This window comes from Lithobates pipiens, unplaced genomic scaffold, assembly GCF_037356315.1.
Source record: "Lithobates pipiens isolate NorthernLeopardFrog02 unplaced genomic scaffold, aLitPip1_a1.2 Scaffold_22, whole genome shotgun sequence".
NCBI classification, from domain to species: Eukaryota; Metazoa; Chordata; class Amphibia; order Anura; family Ranidae; genus Lithobates; species Lithobates pipiens.
This window is the reverse complement of record NW_027507784.1, coordinates 122,420,133-122,439,702: the sequence shown is the minus strand read 5'-3', so window position 1 is coordinate 122,439,702 and position 19,570 is coordinate 122,420,133. Positions and strand designations below refer to the sequence as shown.

The following is a 19,570-nucleotide window of genomic DNA, read 5'->3' as shown; positions in this document are numbered from 1 at the left end:
TAATTTAGCAAGACCAATAAGAGTCCTAGTTCTTAGGGTCCAGCCCTCAAAGAGAAGTGTTACAAGTAAAACCTTGTTCTTCTATGCGAGGCCCTTGTACCATCCTGTGGCTGCAGTGGCGTGGATGGATCCGGTTGTGGAGGTTTTTTAAATCCAGTATGGATCCCTCCTGGAGCTCCTCAGAGCACATCTTCGCTACCAGTGTCAACACCTGAAGGTGGCTATAACCCATTAAGTAATTACTTAAGGCTCTGTGTCCCATAATGTACAATAAAGAAAGTGAGTACACCCCCAAGTCAAAATGTCCAAATTGGGGCCAAAGTGTCAATATTTTGTGTGGTCACCATTATTTTCCAGCACTGCCTTAACCCTCCTGGTCATGGACTTCACCAGAGCTTCACGGGTTGCCACTGGAGTCTGACGACATCACAGAGCTGGTGGATGTTAGAGCCCTTGCACTGCTCCACCTTCCATTTGAAGATGCCCCACAGATGCTCAATAGGGTTTAGGTCTGGAGACATGCTCGGCCAGTACATCACCTTTGCCCTCAGCTTCTTTAGCAAGGCAGTGGTCATCTTGGAGGTGTGTTTGGGGTCATTATGTTGGAATACTGCCCTGCGGCCCAATCTCCAAAGGGAGGGGATCATGCTCTGTTTCAGTATGTCACAGTACATGTTGGCAGTCATGGTTCGCTGAATGAACTGTAGCTCCCCAGTGCCAGCAGCACTCATGCAGCCCCAGTCCATGACACTCCCACCACCATGCTTGACTGCAGGCACACTTGTCTTTGTACTCCTCACCTGACTGCCACCACACACGCTTGACACCATCTAAACCAAATAAGTTTATCTTGGTCTCAGACCACAGGAAATGGATCCAGCAATCCATGCCCTTAGTCTGCTCGTCTTCAGCAAACTTTGCGGGCTTTGTGCATCTTTAGGAGAGGCTTCCTTCTGGGGCGACAGCCATGCAGACCAATTTGATGCCGTGTGCAGCGTATGGGCTGAGCACTGACAGGCTGGCCCCCCCCCACCCCTTCAACCTCTGCAGCAATGCTGGCAGCACTCATATGTCTATTTTCCAAAGACAACCTCTGGATATTATGCGAAGCATATGCACTCAACTTCTTTGGTTAACCATGATGAGGCCTGTCCTGAGTGGAACCTGTCCTGTTAAACCGCTGTATGGTCTTAGTCACCATGCTGCAGCTCAGTTTCAGGGTCTTGGCAATCTTCTTATAGCCTTAGGCCATCTTTATGTAGAGCAACAATTCTTTTTTCAGAGCCTCAGTTTTTTGGAGAGAGAGAGAGAGAGAGAGAGAGAGAGAGAGATTGTAACACTAACAAGTCACATGACCCCAGGGAGGGAAAATGGCTAATTGGGCCCAATGTGGACATTTTCACTTAGGGGTGTACTCACTTTTGTTGCCAGCGGTTAAGGCTGTGTGTCGAGATATTTTGAGGGGACAGTAAATTTACACTGTTATACAGCCTGTACACTCACCACTTTACATTGTAGCATAGTGTAATTTCTTCAGTGCTGTCACATGAAAAGATATAATAAAATATTTACATAAATGTGGGGGTGTACTCACTTTTGTAAGATACTGTACATATAAAAACAACTTTATAGAATACAAAATAGGACAAGCAGACCTCAAGTTTGCATTACTCACCCTGTATGTCCTAGAATCTCCATGGCTTTTTAATGCTTGTTTTAGCTGTGCCTCCAGATTGCGAATCTCTTGTTGGAAGTCATCTCTCTCATGTTCACGCTCAACAGCTTGTTCCTTTAATGAAAGATGAAAAACATCAAGTATAATCCTATTACAACTGTAGTAAAGCACTAAAATAGTGCAGTCTTTAAAAGTAGAACTAAAAAAAGGCAAAAACCTTTTTTTTCCTCAAGTTTGGATGAAGCGTAGGGGAGAGATATAACCCTCATTACGTTTTTTTGCCCATGAGTAGCCCATTGAGAATATTTCCCTTCACTTCCTGTCCCACAGACAAATCACAAAGCAAGAAAATCCCACTGAAGGAATACCAGATTTTCACCAGAAGTGGTGTCCCCAATGGAAGATATCCCAACTATTCCTTTTCTGTGGACAACCCAAAATTTGGATTTTTTTTTACTTTCACTTGCATCAAAGTTTTATGCCAGCTGTTAAATTTTTTTAAGTAAAAATATTATACCTTCCTGTCCATTTACTAATGCTAGCATGTCTGTCTCCTGATGTCTCTGACTCAATGTTAACATTTGAGTCCACACAATCTGGTAGGCACATTTAAACATTTGTATTGGAGGCGGCTTACACACCAGCGTCATTTCTTGGTTGGGAGTAACAAGGCTTTATCAATACTGAAGTTTAATGGCACCTGTGGCTCTCATACCTATGAACTTATTTTTTCATGTCACATATGGACTTAATTCACAAACACCGTATAGGTGTGGATATCTAAATTTGGATACATTAGTATGATACACCATTTGATTGGATATACTATTTTTAGGTTATTGTGGTACAAGTCACTTTAAAATCACTGTGCACGTTATAGTGCAGCATTTTAACCATTTTTAATACTGGTTCATTATAAGCAAAAAAATAATCGGGTAAAAACTATTGAACACGTCACCATTTTTCTAGGTAAATATATAACTAAAAGGTGCTATTGACATGAAAATGTTCACCACATGTCAGTAACAGCCCATGCAATCCATACGTACAAGAAAACAAATAAGTTCAGAAATTAAGTTACGTGTAATTAAATGGAATGAGACATGGAAAAAAAGTATTGAACACATTAAAGCAGAGTTTCACCTAGAATTTTTTATTTATGTTTTCCAACCAGCAAGACCGCATTAAATACTTTAATGCATGTGAATAATTAAATCGCTGTTCAATTCTCTATTTATTCACGTTTGATTTCTTCACTGCTTCCATCTTCACTGTGGGCATGTGAAGCCCACTAGGAGTTTGTTCTGGGATAAGGTGCGGCTGGCTAACCAGCATGCACCTCCTGACCTCATGCATGCGTCGTCTACACACAGCATAACGCAGGAAGATTATCTTGTTGCCATAACAATGGGTGGCGATGGAGGAAGTGCTTCTGGTCTGAAGTTCTGGTGGAGAATTGGACATAAAAGTGCTGTAATCTTGTAATTCTTTAAAAATATTGCCACTATTGCCTCTCTGCACACCTCCAGCACCTTTGCTGCATGCTTACCAGCAATATAGTAATGGCAAACAATTACCTGTTTTCCTTGTTTAAAATAGCGCCTAGATCCACCTTTCATTGCTTCATTTTCTGTGGCGATGCCCACTGACTCCTGGGAATGATAACATCTCCCAGAAGCCAAGGTGCACCAGAATATGACGTACGGCACCGCAGCCAAGAAGCAGCAGATTACAAGGGACATCATAACAAGGCAAAGTCAAAAAAAAAAAAAAAAAAAAAATACAACCTGCCAAATGTTGTTAGACTTGCTGCAAGGGACTCATTCAGATAAAGTATAAAATATGGGTGGAACTCTGCTTTAACTGAAATTTATTGAATACTTCGTACAAAATCCTTTGTTGGTGACAGCTCAGGTGTGATTTTGTCCCATTTTTCCCCACACAGTCTTCAAATCATGAAGGTTCCGTGGGCTACTTCTATGAACTCTTTAGTTCTTTCAGTCGTTTTTCAATTGGATTCAAGTCAGGTTATGGCTGAGCCATTCTAGCAACTTTATTTTCTCTTTCAAACCAATTGAGAGTTTCCTTGCGTTTGGGATCATTGTCTTGCTGTTTCATCTTCATCATCCTGGTAGACAGCAGCAGATTTTTATTAAGAATGTCTTGGAATATTTTTCAATTTATCTTTCCTTCAGTGACATGAAATGCCAGTACCGTATGCTAAAAAACAGCCCCACACCAAGATGTTCCCACCTCCAAACTTCACTGTTGGTATTGGGGTGTTTTTGGGGTGATGTGCAGTACCATTTGACCTCCAAACAGGGTGCGCATTATGGAATCCAAAGAGTTACATTTTGGTCCCATCTGACCAGATTACATGCTTTTTTTGGAGTCTTGCATGGTAAGTGTGCATACAGGCCATGGCGGATGAGTGCATTAATTCCAGGTCTTTCTGAAGCTCTCCACAAGTGGTCCTTGGCTCTTGGCCAACTCTTCTGATCATTCTTTTCACTCCTGTCAGAAAACATGCGAGGAACACCTGGTCGTGGCCGGTTTATAGTGAAATTAGGTTTTTTTCCACTTCCAGATTATGGCCAAAAACCGTGCTCACTGGATCATTCAGAAGTTTAGAAATTCTTCTGTAACCAATGCCATCAGTAGGATTTGCCAAAAATAAGGTCACAAAGGTCTCGAGAGAGCTTTTTGCTTTTACCCATCATTAGATGTTTGTGTGACACCTTGGTAATGAGACATCTTTTTATAGGCCATCAGTTGAGACTGAAACAGCCGATATTAATTTGCGCTGACAAGGCACAGGATTTCCTTCTAATTACTGATAGATTTGAGCTAGTGTCTTAGCTTTTCATGCCTTTTTGCACCTTTTTTTCCCTTCATGTGTTCAATACTTTTTCCCTGTGTGTGTCATTCCATTTTATTATACATAACTTAATTTCTGAACCTATTTGTTTTGGTTCCTTTGTATGCATTGATTGCATGGGTTGTTACTATTGACATTACATTTTCACCACATGTCAGCATCTTTAGAAATACATTTACCTAGAAAAACGGTGACGTGTTCAATACTTTCACCAGCTGTATGCTTTACTTGTACAGTAAAAGCATTCTAACCAGATAATAAAAGCAGACTAACTGGGCTTTAATTAAAAAAAAAGGCTAGTTAAAAGGGCCAAATAACAGTGAAAATGTTGTGGTGTTTGGTCAAACTTTCTCTTTTGAAAGTTTATATACTAGTATTTTATATCTTTAATGTTACACTAGTCAAAAATGTAGTCACATACTAAAAATTCTCTCATTCAAAATTTAATCTAAACTATATTACTGAGTCAGTATATTGCCTCATGAAATGCATATGGAAATAGGACATTTTTATTCTTGGGACATAAAACTGAAAAACGTACATCCATAAATTGTCTCTGATGTTTTAGCTGCTTCTCTAGAGCCTGAATCTGCTGCTCAAAGTCAGTAATTTCACTTGATTTCTTCAACAGCTCCTGATTACGAGCCATTTGGTCTTCTAGTTCCATTTCCAGGACCCTCATATGGGAAAGTAAGTTTGATCGGTCCTTGTCTGCTTGGCAGTGTAACTCAAGTTTCTCTTTTACCAAGCGCTGAGTTTCTTTCAGAAGCTCTGTGAAAACAAGAAAAAAATGTGAGTTTCAAATCTGCATAGTCCAGGACACCAAACAAGCACCCAAGCCTTCTAGCAAGTCTAAAAGTATACAGCAGACTGAAACACTACAAAATGGTCTGGAGTTGTAGTTTCATTTACTTTCATTACTATAAATTGATTATACACCATATTTCAGAACAAGTTATTAAAGCACAATTTCCTTTTCCTTTTCTAAGGAATATTAAAAACCCTTGCGTGACCACAAACCACAGCTGGTGACCAATAAAACATGTACGGTACATGTGGGTGGATCAGTGTCCAATCACGACCGTCGCTGAAGACGTCAATGACAAAACGAATACGACGGAGCCACGCGCACTACGTTACTTCCGGAAAGCAGATTGAACGGAGTGTAGCTGGAACGCACGCCGCTCCTCCATAGATCTAGCGGAGATACCGGGTAATAAGCGATCGGGCTCAGCCTGCCTTTTTTGCATGTGAGGACTTGTGGAGCTAGTATACGGACTATTGTGGGTTTAACACACCGGGCACTGGTACTACTGGGATTAGCCACCACTGGACCCAATAGGCTCTTCTATTGTAGTCCTTCACACTTGTCCAGACTAGCCTTTGTTTTTTGTTTAAATTTTTCAAATTTTTCATGTGTACTTTTATTTTCAGTTTTTATTTTTCACTTTTTGCCAGCCCTATATAATTATTTTTATAATAAACAGATCTCATAGTACAAATGTAATACTATATATAATTTTTAATATATAGTTTTTAATAAATTAAAATAGTTTTTGTACATCTGCTTCTGGATTGCAAGAGACTTAATAAAATATTTTTGGTCATTAATCTACTGCACTATGGGAGCCGATTTTTGTTTTTTCTGAGGATCCATCCTACTGCCATAACCTGCTATAAAATGAAATAAAGGGGGAGCTTCCCAGTTATAAGGAATACGGACGAGCCAAAAAGAGGTGGACGCGTTGAGGGAAACTTTGGAAACTGAGTGACTACATGCACGCTACCCCTTAGGGATAGGATAAGGATTTGGTGAGTGGGGACCTGAGCGGGCGAGCACTGAAGTCACTTTTTTCTCCTGATCTAGCACCAGTCACTTTTAATCTGATGTACGGCTATCTCCTGTCTAGGACTGGCTTATAGCTCTGGGACTGAATACATACAGAGTGTGCACTTTAGTGTGATAAAATATCCCCTCTTCCAGAGGGTCCAGCGAGGATCACACATATATACATAAGTAACAGATGGTTGTAGATTTTTCTGATTGATGTTTTTTGTTTTTTATGCATTTTGTATTTTGCATTTTTTGCACTTTCAGCACTTTGGAAGATTGTTCTTCCCCTTTTGCACAAGATTTGGATTTAACATATATGGATCGCTGTATGATATAGGTTTCTCTCTTTTTGAGACCATATGGAGACATGTGGTGTGTAAAAACTGGAGTAACAGATAAACACCTTTGGTCTGACCGAACACATCACATATATGTAATTTGTTCTTTTCTATTTATAGTCACGATATGGTTTAGAATTATTTATCTAATTATTATATATTTTCTCACTTTGGTATTGTATACTATCTTATAGAACACATTATCTGAACGGGGGTGCAGGGACCAAACTGGATGATCAGTTTGCTGTATAATGTGTATGTGCACTTAGTAGAGGGAGGTATCCTGAGAACATAGGTGTGGGCTTATTGGAGGCTATAATTTAATATAACCCCATTAGAAAGTTTTTAAAATATACTAACCTGTCTTCCTCACTTCATGAAGAGTAGAGAGGCCCCTAGGAATCCCTTATATTACTGATTAGGCGTGTATAATATATTCTATTTTGTGGCAGCGCCATGGGCCCTATACAATACTTTTAAAATTCTTGTTTATCCACAATCCCTCTTTGGGGGGCTGTGGATCTGTAGGGGGCAGCAGCCAACTTGATAACCTTAGCGTGGCCTTTATAATATTTCCCTTTTTTCAGTGTCCAATCATGCAAGCACTGGCCACAATTTACATAAAGACCACTGCAGAATCTGCGACTCCAGAAGAACGTTAAAGCGGAGGTCCACCCTAAAATGGACCTCCGCTCATCGGAATCCCCCCCCCCCTCCGGCGCCACAATCGGCACCTTTCAGGGGGGAGGGGGGTGCAGTTACCTGGATAATCCAGGTAACTGCACCCACTTCCGGGCTAGCTCTCTGCGGAACGAGCGTAGGTTACGCCCCCGTTCCGCAAGCGCCCGCCCCCTTCAGCAAGTGCCCCGCTGCCTGCTGGGAAACACACAGCTCCCAGAGGCAGCGGGGACCGTCCGGATTGCGCCGCGCGGCTCGCGCATGCACAGTAGGGAACCGGGAAATGAAGCCGAAAGGCTCCATTTCCTGATTCCCATACCCAAGATGGCGGCGGGACCCGGCAGCCGAGCGAGCGATCGGCTTCGGGTGCCGACATCGCGGGCGCGCTGGACAGGTAAGTGTCACTATTTAAAAGTCAGCAGCTGCAGTATTTGTAGCTGCTGGCTTTAAAAAAAAAAAAAAAAAAAACGCGGAGTCCCGGTGGACTCCCGCTTTAAAAGAACATTAAACCCAAAAGCAAACATTGTAGTTTACCAAATCTTAGAGGGGATGGCCGTATTAGTTTATTTTTTTTAGGCCTTCTTTCTTTTATTTTCATCTGGTGATCCAGCCAGCAAGTTGTTTTTCAACAGAAAAGCTCTCTCAGTTACAGGGATAACACTGGTGCTTAAAATTATCAGATTTTATGTAAAACCTTTATGCCAAAAGGAAAAAGAATGTTTGCTATAACTGATTATAAAGTATTTGCTGGAGTTTAGCTTCAATTTATTACTGTATTTAAACCTGCTAGTACTTTTAACACTCCCCTCTCTCAGACTGACTATGCTGGTGTCTGAATCTGCCCCCTGTGCTCCTCCAGACAGAATGGGGACAGATAAGGCGAAAATGGAGAAAAAAAGAAAGAATACAACCATAAAAATTTTGAAAAACTTATTGCTGAGGAAACTGTATTCTGGACTATGGGAGAGGCACTTACTGGCTAGTTCTACCCGAATACGAAAACAATTTATTTTTTATCATCCAGCTGAATCATGTAAGTTATAGAAATGCTCAGCACTACAGTCAAACTAAAACCAGAGGGGGGGAATTTATCAAAACTAAAACAAACAGTATCTGGAGCAGTTGTGCATAACAAACAAGCAGCTTCTATTTTCAGCTTTTTCAGTGAAAGTGGAGCTAAACCCTCCTTGCATTTACAGCCAAAGAATCTGACATCTTGGCCTCGGTTTGATCTGCAGTTGCCATGGTGCTAAACATGTGATACGACACCAGCCATTTTATCGCTTGACAGTTCGGTTAAAAAATAACCAACAGTTATCTCTCACAACATACCTTGAATAAAACAGTTTTGGAAAACAGTAAATTGTTCGGTATAGTATAGATCAGGGATATGCAATTAGCGGACCTCCAGCTGTTGCAGAACTACAACTCCCATGAGGCATAGCAAGACGCTGACAGCCACAAGAATGACACCCAAAGGCAGAGGCATGATGGGACTTGTAGTTTTGCAACAGCTGGAGGTCCGCTAATTGCATATCCCTGGTATAGATCCTTGGTTGTAGGCGGCTACCTTCAGGTGATTAGACACTGGCAAAAGCTTTGCAGAGCATGTCCACCTAGACCGAATACTATGACCCCACCTCACTCAGTTTTGTACCAGGCAATGCAGAGTAACACATGAACAGAGGGGAAAGTTACCAGTGTCCTGTACTCCAAAAAACAAAAAGTGTCCTGTACTCCAAATTTACAGGCAAGTCAAAATTCCTTTTATCTTAAGCCACTTTGTAAAATGTGCAGGCATACTATGATTAAAGTCTAGGAGGTGGCATGCAATTTATAATTTGCCAGCCTGTGAGTACCTATCCAAATTTGTGCAAAATAAAGTGCATCTTATTGTACGTCACTATTAGCCTTTCTTTTAGGTGCCATTATCCACCTATGATCATCATGATGGGGCAAGAGTTTTAGTGAATCCTGTGAATAAGCCATTGATGGCCAACATCCAAGCTTGATTGATCCCTGGACTGAAAAAGCCAGGGGTCCATTTCTTTTGGTGAGTGGGGACACAGGAGGGATCTGTGATGCACCATGAAGTTTGAAAGTGACACTGCACTTTATCGATTGGAGCATAATCTGCACAAATTATATGGACTTTCTTCACTTATTAATTTGATTTGTATATGTTATTGTGAGCTCTGCAATTTCCATTTTTTCCTAGGAGGTGGCATGCGCCTGGTTGAATTTATCTCTGTTATTTACATCTGACAGGTTTATGGCACTCCAGGAGAATTCCATCAGGCTCTAAAGGCCCAAACATACCATAAGAAAATCGTAAGTAATATTTGATTGGCTAATTATCTGAGTAGTGCTTTCGACATCTGATTCCGACGACAAAACCTGAAGGTGCATGCTATAAAATATTTTATCGTACGTAAACACAATGTCCGATTTTCAATTAGTAGAGTTTTCATACCAAAAAAAAAAAAATTGTACGAGCAAGACTGCTTGCTCGGAAATGATAAAAACCAATACAAAATATTACATCACTTCCGAAGCTGTATTTGTCCTACGAGAATTTTTGTAAGTTGAGTAACCTCTTCACTTGCCATATGAGCCTAGCATGCAACAAGAAACAGACGATTATTTGTCTGATAATCTGATCAAGTGTACGAGGCTTAAGAGGAGAGAAGCACACACAGCAGCTATGCCTGCCCTTCCCCTCTGCTAACAGTTCACAAAAGCCTTTGTCTTTTAGGAATGAGTTCACATAATACTAATGCTTCTGTGATTGGGCATTGACTCTGAACTTGGAACGAGCGGAGACTAGAGCGTTCAACATTAGAGTTCCAGAAGCCATCTTTCTGGAGCACAGTAAACCTGTCAGATGTAAAGGAGATATGTCCAGGAGGCGGCATGCACCTTGTTGGACTTAGCTCGCAGTATGCCTGCACTTTTTACAAAAGTTGCTGAATTCCTGGAGTTCAGCTTTAATCCATACAGGATAAGGGCTGGATATTCATAGACCCTGGAAGGTCCCCAAGCAATAAAACAAAGGGTTGGGCAACAAGGCATACAGAACAGCGTGAACAGGCCCAACAATTATAGCAAACAAGGGTCAAAGACCCAAGTGCCCACTGCTATGACCGATGTGAAGAGGGAGAATGGGAGGGTGTTAACTTTCACAACCCACTGTTCAGACGGGTGGTTTGGGTAACAAGGAGTTAAACTCTCACTGCCGCTGACCACCAATGTAGAAGGGGTTAAATTTTACTGCCACGAGCACCAATGCAAGAAGGGAGGTAGTAGTACTGACACCAGTAGAGGGAGGGGGGTTATTAATGCATCCACGGACACCAATGCTGGGGGCTATTATTGCGTCTACTAGCACCAATGTTAGTTGTTATTTTTGTGTTCATTGACACCAATGCTGGGGGTTATTTTTGTATCCACCGACACCAATACACTCTAAAAGTGAATAACCTTAAACACATTCTCATATGTAAAAACAAGTACTATACAGGGGACACTTTGTGTACTGCAAATAATGAAGATGTTCATTATCACACTTGCTGTAAAGCTACAGTATCAGCCCGATGAAAGGAAAAAAACAGTTTACCCTTCCATGCTGTTGGTCCTCATATTGGTCCAGGCTTCATCTGTCACAGTGGGCATAACCACAGAGGGGTCTTGGGACCATAGCAATGAACCATGGCCCTTGACCTGCCTAGCACCCTGCAGCCAACTACATTCACTGCAACATTAAAGGCCATCCTACAGCCTGGGGTCTGGGTACACTTCCCAAGGTATCATGAGTGTACACCAAGCCTGATGCACAGCTTCTATTGTTAAAGTAGAAGGCAGTCGAGAGTTGATTGAAAAATGTGAAAAAATAAATGAAACTAGTTCAGCACACAAAACGTCTCCATAAAAAAGGGAGAAAAGGTCCATCATCCAGGGACACTACTCAAAACACTGATGGCTCATGAAGTGGTGTGGGGTCATAGGAAGCATGTCCAGCAAAGCTTTTGCCAGTGCCCAATCACCTAAAGGTAGCAGCCTATATATTACCCCGGGTATATGGCTATTTAAGCCTGGGCCCCGTACTGTATTAAGATATAGATAGAAGCACACACACAACTTTCCCATCCACTGTATCATGCTTCTTGAGAGTACAGCTTACATGAATAAACTTCCTAAATCTGCATACATTTGTTCTAGATCCAGCCTACTCTGGTTGCATTTCCTCAGCTAAATTAATGGCTAGACTTTTTTTTCTATTTGTGCTTAGCTGCTAACAGAATGGGTACCCTGTAAATAGGAAATTCATTATGACGCATCCCAATTAAAAAAAAAAAAAAAAATAATCTAAATTTTAAAAGCCATTTAAACATTACAAAAAAAAAAAAAAGAGAGAAGGCCATTACGTGCTACATGATAACAATAGAGAGTCTCACCAATTTTAACATCTTTCTCACTACTTGATAGGACTTCCTGGAGCCTCAGCAACAACTCTTTCTCTTCCCCAAGAGCAGAGGGCTCCTGTGTCAGGACTTTCAGCTGCTCCTGGGACTTCTCCAGTGCTACAACAAGCTGGCGCTCAGAAGTCTCTTTTAATGACAATGTTTCTTCCAGGGCGGCTTTCTCTGCTGCATAACCTTCAACAAGTCCTGCATCACACAACAGATCATAATGACTGAAGCATAAATTAACAGAAAAAGGGGTCTGCTATGCAAAACAAAAGCACAAAGATAACAATCATATGGCATTTTGAAAGTCTTGCAGTCACTCTAAACCCTTAACCCCTTTCCTTTTTTTTAAACATACTATAGAGACTGTAAACATGCTACAGGTTTGGCTGAAGACTCAAAACATGCTTTAGAGGACAGTGAGAGACTGGGGACATATTATACAAGGTTACTGGAGAAAGCTGCTGTACCGACTCCACCTGCAGATTGCTGGGGTCCAAGGGCCACACAACAAGCAAAAGAAAAAGGGCTGTATTTGACCCTCGGGCCACAGGTTGGGCTATAGAGCTATAAACATGGACTTAGAGATCGAGTTTGGTATCCAATCTGAACATGTACATCTATACTGCACAATACCAAAAGCTAATTAGTAACATAATTTAGCACTAGAAAAGCTACCGTACCACATGCAGTATGTGCTGATCATCTGATCTGAATCTGATCTGAAAGATCAGAGACTACAGCAGACCCGAGTAATCAGCCTTGATGGTACAAGGAAGGATAGTAAGCAAAGAGAAAAAAGGGCATGCACCATCCCATTGCAGGCTATATCTCCACTAGCACAATAAAATAGCTATTTTAGCATCATGTCGGAGCAGGACATTTTAGGTTTATATTCCACTTAAATAAAATAGTTAAAAGTTTTGGTTTCCAGTAAAAATGTACTCCTATTAGACTGGCCTTTAAACGTTTTTACTTGCAAATCAGAACTAGGAAATATAGTAGCAGAACTATTCTCTCACAGTTACTTGTACCTGTGTGGTAGAATCACATCAGATCCAGAAGATGATACACTATAGGTTTGCTACTCTACAGTCTGCACAAGTAATCTGTTTGGGTTCAGGACTCCGCGGCCTGCTGTGTGCGGCCCCTTCCTGGTGGGCTTGTCAATAGGTTTTCTTACACAATCCTGCAAACATTAATTTTGCCCAATTCCTTTGACAGTTTTTCTTCTTACCCTGAGCTTTGTGCAGTTCAACCTGCAGATGGTTCTTTGTCTCAGTCTCCTGTGCCAGCAGTTTCACCAAGTCTTGATTCTTAACCACTACTTGAGCAATCTCTTGATTTCGGCTCTTAAACTCCTCCTCAAAAGATTTCTGTATTTCATGAGTCTGCTCTATCTAAAAATGAAAATATAATGAAAAATTACAACCCACAAGTTACAGTACTTCAGCCATTCTCAGCTGGGATGCAATCACACTATGGGGTGCCACCTGAGTTTATTAGAAATGCCATCAAGAATGAATTAAAAATGGAGTTCTAACAAAAATTGCAACTTCTGCTCATCTGATTCCCTCCCCCCCCCCCTCCTTGGCAAGTACCAGTTTGACAGTTACACTGTCCCCTCAGGTAGGTATGTCAGAAGTTAGCCCCCTGTCATCTTTCCCTTACTGCCAGGGCAGTAAGAGAAAACAGCGTGGTTCTCACATGCGCAGTAGGGACGCAGCTGTGACGCCACAAAGCTTCACTGCTGGGTTCCCTTATCGGCGGCAGCACCTGACAGTCGATAGAAGCATCAGCTGGGGTGCCGACATCACTTGATTTCAGGATGGGGAAGTGTTTTAATATTAAAAGTCAGCAGCTACAGAATGTGTAGTTGTCGATGTACTTTTTGGAGGGGGAACGGAACACCACTTTAAAATTAGCCAAAGCAACTGGGGGCTCATGGGTGACTGTTTTCACAGCATCATCGATGGATTATGGTGCACCAAAACAACCAATATTTTAGCAGACAATGACATCTATAGGATACAGGGGGGACAGCTGGCTGGTGTTATGTACAATGTGGTGTGATATACATGCTGCATTTTTCTGCAGCACACTGGATGATGCCCCATGTCACCTCACCACAACACATTGTGCTTCTCCGTGGAGACATAAAGTGGCACTTCATGTTAAAAAAAAATTTTTTGAAAAAGTAAACGCGATGCATGTGTTGCATCGCCCCCTGCTGGCCCTCACAAAGATACTAGCCCGCATAGTAAAACTCTACATGCACCATATGGACTAGTGTGACAGAGCCCCATATTAAGCACCACAAGTTGTGGTGCTTTTTCAAATTTGAGTTTTTGTGACCGATCTTATGAGATGTTTGAAACCAATACAGCAGGGTTCTGTGCCCCAAGAAAGAAAATCTTCACTAAAATATACGGAGGACAGCACAAACTAGAAATACACCTCTGACATAAATGTTTTGAAAGCGCAGGCTTGCAAGGTTAATTATGCTTTCATACGTTTATTTCAACGCAGGGTGTATAGGAGAGAAGCAAGGTATGCAGGCAGACACAAAAGGCTTTGATTATCTCAGGAAAGAACAGTGATCAGGACTGGTTTTCTAACCCAGTAGGTATGATTTCTTTTTTAGACAGGGCTGCCTAAAGGTTTTTTTTTTCTTTTTTTTTTTTTTTAAAGGATTCCATTTCCTGAAAAAAGGTACCAATGCACTAAAATTTGAACACCGATTTAAAATTTGCTTCAGACTTGCAGGGCACGTCTGCTGCCAATTGGTAGTTGATGGGAGACCACTCTAGTTGTCTGTAAGAACACGTTGACATAAGGTGCCATAAGTGTCGACAGACATTCGAATACTAAATAGAGGACTTTCATCATCAATACAAACGGAATTGAAGCAGTTCATAGATTTTGTGCATGGTATGCCAATCTACACACATCTGTAGCAAACAGTGACTGTGTATAAATCAGTAGTAAACATTCTCATTTTTGATCATCACTTAAAGACAACGCAGATTGATTCGATCATCTTGACACATTATCAGCCATGGTCTATTTTTTCCTACCTGAAATGCAGAATTAGAAACCATATCTAGAAGTCTCTCAACAGCAGCACGTAAGCGCTGGCTCATCTGTATGATCTTCTCTTCATTCTCTAGACCAACTTCTAGGCTGCCCAGCACACTATCGCACAGATATTCTGACACTTCGTATCCCTCATCTGTGGACATCAGGCTGTGCTCGGTCATAGTGTCACAGTCTGGACTCAGGCGATGTTTCTCATTCACTAAAATAGAAAAAGCAAATGTAGTTTTAAAATTCTGTTAGAGTCAATTCATGACTACGCATTTTCCCCAATGCATTTTTTATTTAAATCAATGGAAAAGCATCAAAACGCATGTTAAAGCACAATGCAATGCACCTTGTATTGAACATCAATGGTCACCAAAATGCATATCAACTATGTACATCACGAAGCAGCAACAAGTCTTGTTGAAATGCGTTCAGATGAATTCTTATGGATTTAAATGGATAAGACATCTAATAAAAAGCACACTGGTGTGAATTAGGACTGCAACTAACGATTATTTTCATAATCGATTAATCGGCCGATTATTTTTTCGATTGGATAAAGATAAAAAAAAAAAAAAAAATTATATGCGCCATTTTTCAGTTTATTTAAAAGTAATAATGAAAAAAATACTATTCTACTAAATACTACTAGTCATATACTATTACATTATTTTAGCTTAACTTTATGCGCAGCTATATTCTATGTTTTGGTTATGGTGTTTGTAGATATCTTACAAATTTGAGCTGCAGCTCAATTTGGAAACTGGCTAAAAGCTTTTTACACGGTGCTTCGGCTGACCAACTTTTCAGCCATAGTACTCAAGAATGCCCTAACCCAAGCATAAGCCATGAGGCTTGAATGATAGTATCTTTCATAGCATCTACTGTGAAACATAGTGCCGTCTGGTAACCCAGCCCATTGCTGGGCCTGCTCATCAAGCAGAATTTTAAGTATCTCTTCAAACTGTTCCTTAATGGACTGGGATACACCAATTGCGACAAGAACCGGCTGCGCTACTGAGCTTGCCAAAGACATGTGGCTTTTGGAAAGAAGCTACAACTTTTTATCTGTTGGATCCTTTAACCACCAGACATGCGAGATTCTTGTTCACTGAGGCAATTGCAGCATTAATCACTGTAACCACCCATTTTTATAGAAGTCTTCTGCCATAGGATAAAGTGTGGAGAATATCTTAGGAGGATAATATTGTTTATCCGGTTGTTCCCATTCAGCATGCATAAGCTTCCTTAGCCATGCATGAATAGGAAAGGCATCCCCAGATTTAGTAAGAGAGTGCACAAGCAACCTGTCTTGTGATGTCACACCTATATTAAGATCCTCGGAAGAGGATAAATAAGCATTTCCAAATCTTTGGGAAGATCTACTTGATTCCCAGCCTCCTGCACCTCATTAAGAGGGTCCAGAGCACTAGATGGCGGATCTGCTATGTTTGACCCCACTATGGAGAGATAACACAGCATTCAATCTTATTTTCCAAGCTAGAAATGGTAGAAGAAAAAACCTCTCCTGTGATATACTCCGTGGCTGAAGTGTTTTGTGTAGCTGCAACAACAGATTCTCCTGACGACTCAGTCTGAGCAGCCGCATCACTCTCAGAGGAGGAGGAGGAGGAGGACATTCTTTTGGAAATGGTTTTAGTTTGTTGTGTAAACATTGACCCTTTAGAACCCTTAGGCTCGGTTCACACAGGGGCGACTCAGATCAGACTTCAGGTCGCCCCTAGTCGCCTCAGGTCGGACAACATTTAAAAATCAATGTAAGTGAATGAGAGCCGTCTTAATGCACGCTACTGAAGTCGCTCCGACTTCAAAAGAAGTTCCTGTACTACTTCAATCCGACTTGTAGGCGACTTGTACCCATTGATTTCAATGGAGGTCGCCTCCAAGTCGGATCTCTGTATATACAGAGGCGACTTTGACAGAATTATTAGCTCTGAAGGGGGAACTCCACACCAAATTTATGAAAAAAATTTGGTGTGGGTTCCCCCTCCGAGAGCATACCAGGCCCTTAGGTCTGGTATGGATTCCAAGGGGAACCCCCTACGCCGAAAAAACGGCGTGGGGGTCCCCCCCAGATCCATACCAGACTCTTATCCGGAGCAGGCTACCCGGCCGGCCAGGAAAGGGGGTGGGGACGAGCGGGCGCCCCCCCCCCTCCTGAGCCGTACCAGGCCGCGTGCCCTCAACATGGGGGGGTGCCTTGGGGGAGGGGGGTGTGCGGCCCCCCCTCACCCCAAAGCACCTTGTCCCCATGTTGATGAGGACAAGGGCCTCTTCCCGACAACCCTGGCCGTTGGTTGTCAGGGTCTGTGGGCTGGGGGCTTATCGGAATCCGGGAGCCCCCTTTAATAAGGGGGCCCCCGGATACCGGCCCCCCACCCTATGTGAATGAGTATGGGGTACAATGTACCCCTACCCATTCACCTGTAAAACAAAGTACAAAAAAAACACAATACACAAGATAAAATAGTTTATTGCACAGCTCCGGGGGTCTTCCGTCTTCGGTGGTCTTCTCGCCGGACTCCTCCATCTTCTTCTAGCTCTTTTGCTAGCGGAGGAGCCCGGCTTTCTTCCTCGCCGCCGCACTCTTCTTCCGACTTCGGGGGTCTTGTCCCCCCTCTTCGGTTCTTCTGCCGGGCCACCGCGCCTTCTTATAGTTCTTTTACAGGCGGTGGCCCGGTCTTTCTTCTTCCTTCTTCTTCCTTCTTCCTCCTTCTTCTTCCTTCTTCTTCCTTCTTCCTCCTTCTTCCTCCTTCTTCCTCCTTCTTCCTCCTTCTTCCTCCTTCTTCCTCCTTCTTCTTCCTCCTTCTTCCTCCTTCTTCTTCCTCCTTCTTCCTCCTTCTTCTTCCTCCTTCCTCCTTCTTCCTCCTTCTTCTTCCTCCTTCTTCCTCCTTCTTCCTCCTTCTTCTTCCTCCTTCCTCCTTCTTCCTCCTTCTTCTTCCTCCTTCTTCCTCCTTCTTCTTCCTTCTTCTTCCTTCTTTCGCGCGGCGACTAATGTAAGGACAAGGGGCGGTTCAGTTCGCATTGTGCGCTATATAAGTATTTCATTCATTTCATTCATTATTTCATTCATTCAGAGGTCATTCTCCGATTGGCCACGGCAAAAGTCGCCAGGTCGTGTCTAAGAGTCGTGTTCAAGTCGTCTCCAATTTGCCTCACAAAGTCGTCCTGAAGTCGTGTCGCCCCTGTGTGAACCGAGCCTTAGCGGAGTTCCTGGTCTCTTTGCCACCCATAGCCTGAACAAAGCAGAGCCACTACTAGCAAAAGAATGTGCACTGCTAGGCTATAGTACAGAGCAATAGCTGCTATTACTCCTAGCCTGTTAAAGGTACAATGTTTCAAAAGGGAAAAGCCTGTGTCAAAGCTGATCCAACCAACCTCCTGCTCTGTCCCTCCACAGCCAGCAGCAGCTAAACACACACAGCGCTTAAATAAACTTCCTACAAGTGCTTTCTCACTCAAGCATGGCATCCTGTGGAATCTGCAGACATGGCGGGGGGAGGGGGTAAATCTTCTGCCGAGAGTGGCCGTGGTTTGTCTTTTTTTGCAAAAAAAGGAACCATTTTGGCATCCTATCCCCCCACAGGAGAAAAAAAACAATATTGGGGGCACAGGAGGAGAACCAGACCCCCCTTCTTACCGAAGGATCTGTTGTGGCCGGAGGAGAGGAGAAATTAAGGCTTCTGTGCGGTTTCCAGCATTAGGTCGGTGAGTGCTCAATACAGCCCCCAGTGGTGACACGTAGGCATGGCAACATACTTAGAAGGAGAAATTCCTGAGAAGATCTCCCTTACCTTTTCCTCGCAGCAGGGTTATCTGAGATAAAAACCCCAATCTTCAACCTTCACAGTGGGCTTCGAGACCTTTTAGGAAACCTTCAGGAACAGGGGAACCTCAGGATACCCACAATCCTGGACTTGCGACAGCACCCTGCCAGTAAAAACTTTATGGCCTTACTACCAAAAAGTACTGGATCCCAGGGTCCAGCTCTCTAAAGAGAAGCATTCGCAAGCAAAACCTGGTTTCTTCTGACACGAGGCCCATGTACCATCCATTTAGCCCATGAAAGGACACCAGAACGGATCCGGTCAGCATGGCTAGCCCCATCAGGGAAGCTTCCAGTGGAGCTCAGCACAGCACATCTTTACTCGTGACCAACACCTTAGACACTGGCGAAAAAACTGAGGACTCCCAGTAGTGGGAGGGGTTATATAGAGAGAGTACACGTCTTCCTTATGGGCGTGCCAGTGTCCATATAACCTACATATTAATTACTATGGCTCGGTGTCCCCCGATGCAAGAAAATAAAACCTATTTTATCATAAGTCACGGGATACAGCTACAGTAATTACTGTTTGGGATGTCACCTGAGGGGAGGGGACACAAACAAAAATAGGGTGCAATCAGACCTGAGGACCTATACTGCTGCCTGCAGTACACTGCATTCAAAAGGCGATATCCTTATGCCTTCTTACATCCACCTGACAGAATCTGGTGAATGTATGGACTGAAGACTGTCGTGGTAATTTGGCTGCTATGCTATGCACACAGCCCCATCTACTGCTGTGCTTCCAAAAAGCACCCATTTCCGTCTTA

The 19,570-nt window shown here is 42.6% G+C and overlaps 1 protein-coding gene across 6 annotated transcripts in view; it reads right to left on the bottom strand.

Annotated features, from left to right (window-relative positions):
- The window catches only part of PCNT (pericentrin), a 293,476-nt gene that overhangs the window by 167,635 nt on the left and 106,271 nt on the right, over positions 1-19,570 (bottom strand). For all 6 annotated transcript variants that reach the window (XM_077448179.1, XM_077448184.1, XM_077448180.1 and 3 more), the window contains 5 exons: positions 14,947-15,167; positions 13,107-13,269; positions 11,858-12,070; positions 5,095-5,324; positions 1,676-1,789 (listed from right to left, as the gene is read on the bottom strand). In XM_077448179.1, the coding sequence (XP_077304305.1) occupies positions 1,676-1,789; positions 5,095-5,324; positions 11,858-12,070; positions 13,107-13,269; positions 14,947-15,167 (941 nt within the window). The remainder of the gene's footprint in view (positions 1-1,675; positions 1,790-5,094; positions 5,325-11,857; positions 12,071-13,106; positions 13,270-14,946; positions 15,168-19,570) is intronic.